Source organism: Megalopta genalis, chromosome 3, assembly GCF_051020955.1.
Source record: "Megalopta genalis isolate 19385.01 chromosome 3, iyMegGena1_principal, whole genome shotgun sequence".
Lineage (NCBI taxonomy): Eukaryota > Metazoa > Arthropoda > Insecta > Hymenoptera > Halictidae > Megalopta > Megalopta genalis.
In genome coordinates, this window is record NC_135015.1 from 27,524,575 (window position 1) to 27,534,117 (window position 9,543).

Consider the following 9,543-nt stretch of genomic DNA (forward strand, 5'->3'; position numbering starts at 1 on the left):
GACTAGTAGAATTAATTTTCCGGATTTTTGGGATATGTCTGGAAATCCATCCCACTAGTCTCAATAATTGGTCCACTTAGGTGGACAGCAAAATTTGGGACCAGTTACTGAGACTAGTGGAATTCGTTTTTCACTCACTCTCTCTAAAAATCTGGCTAAAATGAACAGTTTATTATTAATTACCAAAATATAAATGAAATAAAATATAAAATTCGACGTTTTCATACGCTTCTCAATATCAAAAAGTCGCTAAATGAATTAAAACTGTAAAACGTCCGCTAATAGAACTCGAGATACAAAAGAACTTTTGAAGCACAAAAAGTTCTAGCTCCAGATTTAAAAGAGTCGTATGAATTTGCGGCTTCAAAATCATGAAACGTGCCGTAATACGAATGAGGTATACAGCATACTCGATCCTCGCTAAGAACCTGAAACATCTTGCTTACATCGGTAACGATGGGCGCGACACAGGAATGGTAATGCGGCTTCTGAAGCCCCATTCGGGTGATAAAATAATGTATTTGATTGCCAAGTCTGCTCCTATACCTCGTCTGCGATCGTACCATCGTAACACAGTATTTTCTACAGAGTCGGCAAGGTCGACAATTCAGACCCAGAGACAGAAAATTGCATTGTATGCAATATCTGTACGGATCCCAAGTCTGTGGATGGAATCTCTGGCTATTATTTTCTATAGAATGACTATAGTTCCCGGCAACGTAGATAATGCACGGTATCAAGTGCAATGTTTAATCTTGACGAGCCTTCTTAACTTACGTTGCATTTCGATATAAAATTGTTTCCTCGTTTGAAACGATTGTTTCGACTGAACCGATCCGGCGTATAGTATCGCAGCGAAACACGTACGTCAACTGTCATATCGCTAGCATAAGCTTTTGTTAGGCGAATCGATAATTACGGTGTAGTCCGATATGTCTTTAAAATGTGACCGACCGTTAAAATTAACGTTGAACCGATGCCATTTATGCGATGACATGCTGAACTTTACGTTTATCGTGAAGAACGAGATCGTCAATCCGCTAGTAACTGTCATCGTAGCTGCAACTGTGACGATGTGTTGAAGTTAAATAATTCATTGCAATCTTCATCTATAGCTACCTGTAACATTTGGCTTCGTTTCAGTTATATAATCGGTATTCTAAAAATGTTCGAATGGACGTACGATGGTGTCAACGTCTCCATACCCCGCAACGTGGGTCCAGAATGCTCATATTACATGACCCCGGAGCATAGAATTATTGAAACATCGTTTGTTTCTATATTAATAATAAGTCTACTTGTATGGGGCTACAAACGGCTGAAGTTGCCCACCGATGTATGCTACGCAGACCATGATCGGGTTGGCAAAAGGATATTGCTTTTAATTATGTCCATGGTATTGGGAATGGAGATTGGTTTCAAATTGACCAGCAGAACTCTCGTGTACCTGCTTAATCCCTGTCACATAACAACTGCAGTACAGGTAAAATATATCTATACTTCCTCCAAAGCAATGAAGAATGTACTCGAGCATCTATATCATTATTCAATGTTACAGTTGTACTTGTTAGCAGCCGCTCCTAGTCCAACAGTCAATAAACTCTTCAGGATACACCTGAACTTCCTAAATGGACCAGTTTTAGCTTACCTATTTCCAGAAACCGAATCACGTTATGTAAGTTAGCATTCGACTGTATTCAATAAATAATCTTGATCATCCATATTGACAATGGCATGCATTCTTCCAGATATTCGCTGATAAAGCATTGTACTACATTCAGCATGGCTTGATGGTAGTAATACCATATTATTTGCTAAGGCTTGGAGGTAGTTAACTATAATAATAGCAGACTAATATATTAGTTCACTCGCAAAAGGTCACAAATATCGGATGTCAACAAATTTCAGCCAACTGTAAATGACTTGAAAAAATATAAGAACCTTTTTGAGGATTTTTGACAAACATTTTTTTTTTATTTACATCGTCATAATCTATATAAAAAACAATAAAAAATGTTCTTGTATTTTTTGTGTGATTTTTCTCGAATGCAGTAGTAATCGCAGACAACAAGAATGTTAACATACCCTGTATATTCCAACTTAATTCTAGGTGTTTACAATGTTGAGCCTTTATCAGACATGAGCTGGACAGTTTTTAGTTATGGTTTGAATTTGATATATCACTTCTGGATTCTTCAGGCTTTTGCCTGGGTATGTAGCATCTTTCATTGAATGCTATTGCTTATAACGTTTCGCTGCTTTTCGTTCATGAGACCTGTTCTATTTTACAGCCTACAGAAGTAAATTTGAGCCACATGTTATGTCCAGCTGTACTGGATCCCTTTGAAGGGCAGTACTACCGTCTGTGGACTGTGGTTCATCAGGGATTACTATGTCCCTTGCTATGCAAGCTGTTTTGCTATGCATCTAATTACTTTTTGACCAAATGTTCGCTGACAAAGGTGAAAGCAAGTCTTGAACATACACTTCCGAAGAAGAACAAGTACGAGGAAAAAAGGAAATTACGTGAAAGTATTTCAAATACCTCAGGTAACGGGCACACGCACGTGAATTAGTCTAGTAGTTCTCGTCGATGCACGACAACTTGACCTCCGTGAACACTTCTGCCACGATGAAGTGAGTACTTAAAATTTATAAGGGGATAGAGACCTGTTCGTGTATTAACAATCACACAGTTTGGATGAGTGTCTACAAACTATACGATGCTGCCTGTTGAAGTCACAGGTTCATTTTTCGAACGATTTGTAATTCTTTTTCAGATATGCTAGACAGAAACAGGGCAAATAATAATTAGACGTTTGTAATTTGAAAAGAATGAATTAGGTACGAAAACTGGGCAACAACACGTTGATACACGTAAGGTTTTCGAACCGCGAGGCTTTGCTAGCTTCGTTAAATTGGATTCCTAACGCGTCTTTTACTAGAAGTACATACGGGTCAGTTTCCTATTAATAATTCGTAACTTTTTTATTGGTGCGATACCGTAGCACAAGAATATACTTAATTATTGTTTAACCTTTATAAAAACTCATTTTTTATCATTCTTTCCAGTATTGATGTATGCATCAAAGTGTGTGCTGATTTCTTAATCTATAGTTTCCTATTTTTTTAATGCAAGTTAATACATTGACCCTTTCGATTGTACGATACATTCCACGAACCTGATACATGAAACTGACTGCCGAAAATTTCTTTCGTCAAAGTATATTGTCTTATGCCAAAGAATACATCGATGTGATGAAAATTACTACATGATAACATATAAATTAAGGGACGAGTTAAAATTAATATTAATATATTTTTATTATTTTATTTAATTATCAATAATTTCGGTTCATGGGAGCCAAATGATCTGATATAGTATTTGATCGATCCTTTCGTGATAATAGCTATTAGAAATTTATTTGTTAAAGTTTTCTTAACATTTTTTTACATTACTGCGGCCTAACAGTACAAGAGATTTAATTCGTCATTTCTAACGATTTTAAATGGTTTCCCTATTACTCTTTCATCTAGAATCGTACCTATACAGATGTCGTAGAGTGTTATTTTAAAAATAAAAAAAAAATAAATAATTGGTGTCACTGTTTGTATTCAAACTATTTTGTGTTATAGAATAATTGATTTTAGGCTTCCACCGACTTGTATAATGTTAATGATTGAGCTTCAATTGTGCCCACATGTTACACTACTGTGTTCTCGGACTCAGTACATATGTAATTGCATGTAAAGGAATACAAACGATACACTAAAAATAGTAACGTTACATTCGAGTGTATGTATAATTATTATAAGGCCTCAAGAATATTCAATTTAGCACTTTAATCGAGTGCGGTATGATATTTTGTAATAATGATTGAAATAAAATTGTACACCCGAAAATACTCAACTAATATTCGATACAGGGTGGAAAGAAATGGTAAGGGTCGAAATCAGGGTCAAATTGTTGTTTAGCTATTAATAAAATCTTGTTATGAATTTTGGAAGAGATATTTGTTATAGAAAACATGGTTCCCTTATTTTCGGTCAACTTTGTCTATCGAATACGATATAATGAACATAGAAAATTTGACCTTGAATTTCAATGTAGAGATCAATTCCATGGAAAGCTCTTTCCACATATTTGTCAACGAGAAAGTGTAGAAGCACCTATGTACATTTCTTTGTATCCTGTATATATACATATATATATATACATATATATATGTGTGTGTGTGTATTAGAACTTGGAAAAATGTATCAAAAATGTAGTATTCTATATTATAAGTGTTTTAGACTACTGTCTCATGGCAATGTCATAGGAAGATTAGCAGATTTTGTACATTCTGTACAGTAAAGATCACGTGTACGTTGCTTCTCCTAAACTGTAGTTTTATTAATTTGCAAAACACACATGTTCAGAGAAGTATGAACCGGTACTTCGAGAAGATTCGGAAGATTTATTATCATAATGGGATCCTATTGCATTGATTATAATTTAGACCATTAAGTTTTTAAGTCTTTCTCGATACCGAATCAAATCGAAAATGTGTTTATGCAGACTGGTGTGCAATTCGTGGTACATTATTTCCTCCGCGACCACATGCAATTTAGAGATACAATAAGACGTTAGAGCCGTTTCACACGAGGATACGTGCGTCGTATCGCGGTACTGTATTGCCGTCTAAACACTCCTATTGAATTACATGAATGGTCGGTCACCTGTGTGTGAAACGGGTCTTAGGGAGTAGTAAAAGTTATTTTGTTTTCGCCCTAATTGGCTACGATTGCTTCACGATTGGTAGTGGGGATGGAAGGGCGGTGCTAAGTGCTCGCCGAATGCGACGCTATAGAGGAAATACGAAGAATCATTACTTTCTCGCTTGTATCACGAATAATACCTCACGGTTTAAATTGCACGTTAATAAGAGATTACGTACGATTTACAACAGATTGCTATTGTTATATTTTTGTAAGCTACGGAAAGTAATGTTTCCATGACAGTGGTAGATGTATAAAACTCTGAAGTTATGGTAATCGAGCGAAGAGATGAAAGAAGATGTTTGTACGAAATATTCACATGTAAATGTTTCAAATAAAAAAGAAAGTCTTGTTACAACGAGGGTCTTGAAAGTTTGTTCATTCCCTGAACTTAATCGAAACAAATAATTCATGTGGTATACAATAGTACAGACATTAAAGCATTAAAATAAAATAATTTATTTACAGAGCGATGTACAATTTTTTTTTTAAACTCTTGTATTCCTCTTATAAGAGTTTATACCGAGTATACCGATGTTCGAAGCTTAATTATATTTCGACTAAATTACTTCCTCTCTAAACATTTGTTCAGAATTGTTTAACGTTGGTAGCTATATGACTTCGCATGATTTATATGCACGTTTAAACACGAATATTATTTACAAATTGATTAAAACTATTTCCATATGTACGTCTCAACATATGCGACGGGTCGACGTCGATTAAATTGTAACACTTAATGCTATAGTGTACATATATTCGCAACCACATAGAGATTACATTAAAAGAATCATAATAAGGCACCACTATACAACACATGTAGTTTTCATATGTTTTTTTTCACAAAGTTTTGCTCGTCGATCCAAAAGGGTATAAATTCTAAATCAGTCCGCGACCCGTGGTACATGTGTTACTCGAATAGATGAAGACGCTGACGAAACAAGATTTGCTTTCATTTTATACATCTATGATCGATTAATAAAATTCTGTACAAAAGTTTAGAAAGGAGAGAGCAACATTACAAACGCTACACGCTTAACGAACACAATGACCGTAATAATTATGTACATTATATCTTATGCACTCATCTAACCCATGTTGTCTGTAACAAACTTTACAGAAGATGATTTACAGTTTTCACACGCAATCCAATACAATACTGTCTTACAACCGCTACATGTAAAAGCGAATTAAAAATCTATCTTGTACATCCATTGCACATAATACAAACGAAACGTCACACAGGGAACACAGCTCGAGAAAAAGAAAAATAAATGTCTTGATATCGTGTAGATGAATATCACAGGTACATAGTAAATTTCTAGCTAAATTTGCACCTTCAAAAAAGAAGAGCTACTTAAATAAAAATACTAATGGTGGGTATAAACACCGTAAGTAGAACACCTTGTACACTATTTTTACTTATGGCATTTGAAAAATGTGTTCTTAATGTTAAAAAATTGATAACAAACTATGACATGTATAAATATTTATGGTAAAAAAAACTTAAGCGTAATAAATCCTTTAAAATAAATAACAGCCTTAGAAAAAATATATATATATATATATTTGAAACACCTACACGGATATCAAAAAAAAATATATATGTGTATGTATAAATATGCGCACTAATCAAATAAAATAAATTACAGTTACACCATTTATAGTTCTCGCAATATTATGCAAACGGCGTTAAGGATGAGAAAAATTAGTTCAATATTAATGGCAATCCTGTCATGCCATGGTAAGTAACTATTCTCGGACATAGATTGGAATAGCCGTTTTTCTTTGGCCGAAGATTTTATACATACGAAGCATGTATTTTTATACAAGAAGAACAAGAATATCAATACTGCATGGAAGAGTAAAGAATTTGACAATCCTTAATTCCTATGTACATGCGCGACGAACTTAAAATTAATCTACGTCACTTAAGAAACATTCAAATGAATCTGACTTGTATTAATTTGAGCGACACGCAATTACATCGCGGAGGAACTCCATTATTACGAATAATTGTGTGGATTTTTATGCGTTCATGAAAACTTCTACAAAATAATACTGACAGAATTTCATTGTTTTGCAGTACTTTTAACCCACCGAAATAATTGACGCAGACGATAAGATTCTGTTCCACAAAAAATGCGTTTTGCATAAAAATCCGCAGTTTATTCGTAATATAATTAAATCATTTCATTGTCAAACACATAGACCCTTCTGTCTAACAAATGCATAATGTCAGGCAAAAATCGATCGATACCCGTCGTTGAGTAACTCTCTTTTCCCAACTGTTATCACCATATAAAGCTCTATTGCAGATTTATCGGTTTAAATGGAATGCTAATACTATTTACAATGTATTGACTGAATGAACAGGCACACATCCTTTGTAAAGAGTATCTTATAGTTCATTAGTGTGCTAGTTCTACTTTATAGTAGACGTTCTGGTACGACACAGAGGATTCTGCATTTTAGATTTTCACCAAACAGCCTTGAAAACAATCTCTGACGAGATATCTCTACTATAAGTAAAGTGTTAGCCATCTAGAGGTGGTCCTAAGTACACCATAGTTACCTCTGTATTTCCATATACAGCAGACACGGATGGATATAATCTTTTATCTGGCAACCCTATATATATATAATTTCATCATTAACATCACTGTGAGCGCTATATTACTAAAAGTAGGTCTCACACAAAATGAAAAGAAAATGCTTTAAGTATCCTAAAGTATTTTTACACGAAAATTTCAATGGAATATGTGCCTTTGCCAACTAATCTATTTATCACTAAAAATGTATCGAATATTGAGATACAATACCTCTAAATGCCACTCCCAAAAATTCGTAATTCTTTTCAAAAGATAATGTGTTATCATCGCAATCTAATATTACCCTAATCCTTTCTCCAGCCTGTTAATTACAAAATTATATACCTTAACTTATATCTCATTGTATTCAATAATATTTATACAATCAAATAAATCTCTTACCTGATACCTGGGAGCATTATTAAGTAATGGATAATTTCCTTGTACGTCTCCGTTGTGTAACAGATGATTATCTACCAGATTCCATCCCCACGAATGCTCATCGGATCCCAGTAACGCTACGTACCCATGGCATAACAACGGTGCTTCCCTAGTAGCTATCCCAATGACTGCTACCGTGCCCAATGGTCCTTCCCAAATGATTTCCCATGCGTGTCTACCATGTCGAAAACCAATTTTACCCCTGCAAGCGTCTGTAATTTGCGCAACTGGGTTTCTGTAACATAATCGAAGAATTTTCAAACATTTGCAATCTCAGAATAATCGTGACATTAACAATTAAACATTGTCCACTATAAAATGGCCTTATTCGCAAAACCGACAACGGCATAAACTTTGTATTATTTAAACGGTTTCTTTGTAAACATCGAGGCTACAGTTTCACGTTACAGTCACGGATTAAGGCTGTTGATTATTTCGTATTATGAATGTACCTGTGCAAAGTGAATCCATTGGAGCTAATATAAATGTTTCGTGAACAGTCGAGGGGATTCCACGCGTGATAAAACGCACGCAGCTTGGATTTATAGGTGGGCACCGACGACAAGATATCGGAGCTAAGGGCCTCCTGTGCCAACTTCCGAATGCAGTGTATCCTCCACGCGTCATTGTTCTCGTCATTCAAGAACTGGTTCCACCGTTTGCAAACGAGCGCGCAGTTTCTCAATGTGTGCAGATCTAAATAGGAAAATATCGCTTCTAAAACATGATCAGTTGCTCGCAGTGCTATATCGTCCATTTTGCCGGTTCTGATCAGGTAAACGAGCGAAACACACACGCGCGGAACCTCACTTCGTGTTACTGTATAGGTATCATATCAAACATTAGTGCCGATTCTCACTGTACATATGTACATTCAGAAGACACTTATGCCACAGGGCTTGGACTACCAGAAAATCCCGTGATACGATAACGGCCTCCGCTTAAAATGTAACGGTCAGCCAGTGAACTACATCCGACTGCACAGAGTAAACTATGTATGTGTCTCTCGGGAGGCTAAATTTACAGCATTGCCAGAAGATGATCACTTTCCACTCAAACCGAGCTTCTGTTACCCTCCGCCAGGGGCTCGACTATCGCTTGCGAAAGTTGTGCTGCCACTACCTGTCGGATCGAACGTGCTATTAGCGGCTAGTGGTCAATTACTTGCTCTTTAAAGTAATTAATTTAAGTGTAACTTCAAGCTAACGAAATATCGAAGATAACGTGATCAGAAGTGCGATGGTGCGATCTTTGGCGAAGTTCCGACGCTTTCATGGGATATTGGTAAGTTTAAAATATTGCTTCGTTGCCCTTCGGCGGAATTCCATGTATCGCGTTCTTTCGCGCTGAGATATTTACAAATTATTCGTATAATTTCGTACAATTAATATTTCGCAATTAATAAATCATTTTAATGTGCAAATGGGTTACCATTCGGGTATTCTGTTCGATTTTATCTGACGGGAATTAGATGCGGGAAACGTCGTTCTTCTTTTGCGCTGGTACCACGGTGTAACAGTCTTCGAAAGTTTTGAAGCAACCGTTTAAATTTTCGACCAATCACAGGCCGCCGTTCTCGCGCCTTTCGCGGGCATCCAGCTTCTTCGTATTTACATGTATTTAGCTGATTTGATACACGTGTCATAACTCGAGCGCGCTAAACTGGCCAAACTGTGCACACTCGAGATAATTCGAGCGGCGTTGTACTTTATGTTGCTATAATTTTTCACACTCGAATGCAATCGAGAAT

The 9,543-nt window shown here is 35.9% G+C and overlaps 2 protein-coding genes across 4 annotated transcripts; one reads left to right on the forward strand and one right to left on the reverse strand.

Moving 5' to 3' along the window:
• The first annotated feature begins 549 nt into the window (after positions 1 to 549).
• LOC117222046 (transmembrane protein 164) lies at positions 550 to 5,119 on the forward strand. Of its 3 annotated transcripts, XR_004490608.2 has the most exons (7): positions 550 to 863; positions 1,144 to 1,483; positions 1,559 to 1,675; positions 1,749 to 1,827; positions 2,111 to 2,211; positions 2,292 to 2,637; positions 2,781 to 5,119. XR_004490608.2 is itself a non-coding variant. In XM_033473507.2 (6 exons), the coding sequence occupies exons 2-6, from the start codon at positions 1,166 to 1,168 to the stop codon at positions 2,574 to 2,576; spliced, it is 900 nt and encodes a 299-aa protein (XP_033329398.1). In that variant the 5' UTR covers positions 551 to 863; positions 1,144 to 1,165; the 3' UTR covers positions 2,577 to 5,119. The 3 variants fall into 3 exon arrangements, 2 of the variants coding, with proteins under 2 accessions (XP_033329398.1, XP_076376630.1); XM_033473507.2 differs by having other exon boundaries at positions 551 to 863; positions 2,292 to 5,119; XM_076520515.1 differs by lacking the exon at positions 550 to 863 and having other exon boundaries at positions 870 to 1,483; positions 2,292 to 5,119.
• A 77-nt stretch (positions 5,120 to 5,196) lies between these two features.
• Fsn (F-box synaptic protein) lies at positions 5,197 to 8,816 on the reverse strand. The gene is made up of 4 exons (XM_033473508.2): positions 8,246 to 8,816; positions 7,755 to 8,028; positions 7,584 to 7,674; positions 5,197 to 7,392 (listed from the first exon to the last, which is right to left on the reverse strand). Exons 1-4 carry the CDS (start codon positions 8,548 to 8,550, stop codon positions 7,298 to 7,300), a joined length of 765 nt encoding a protein of 254 aa, XP_033329399.1. The 5' UTR covers positions 8,551 to 8,816; the 3' UTR covers positions 5,197 to 7,297.
• Positions 8,817 to 9,543: the final 727 nt, after the last annotated feature.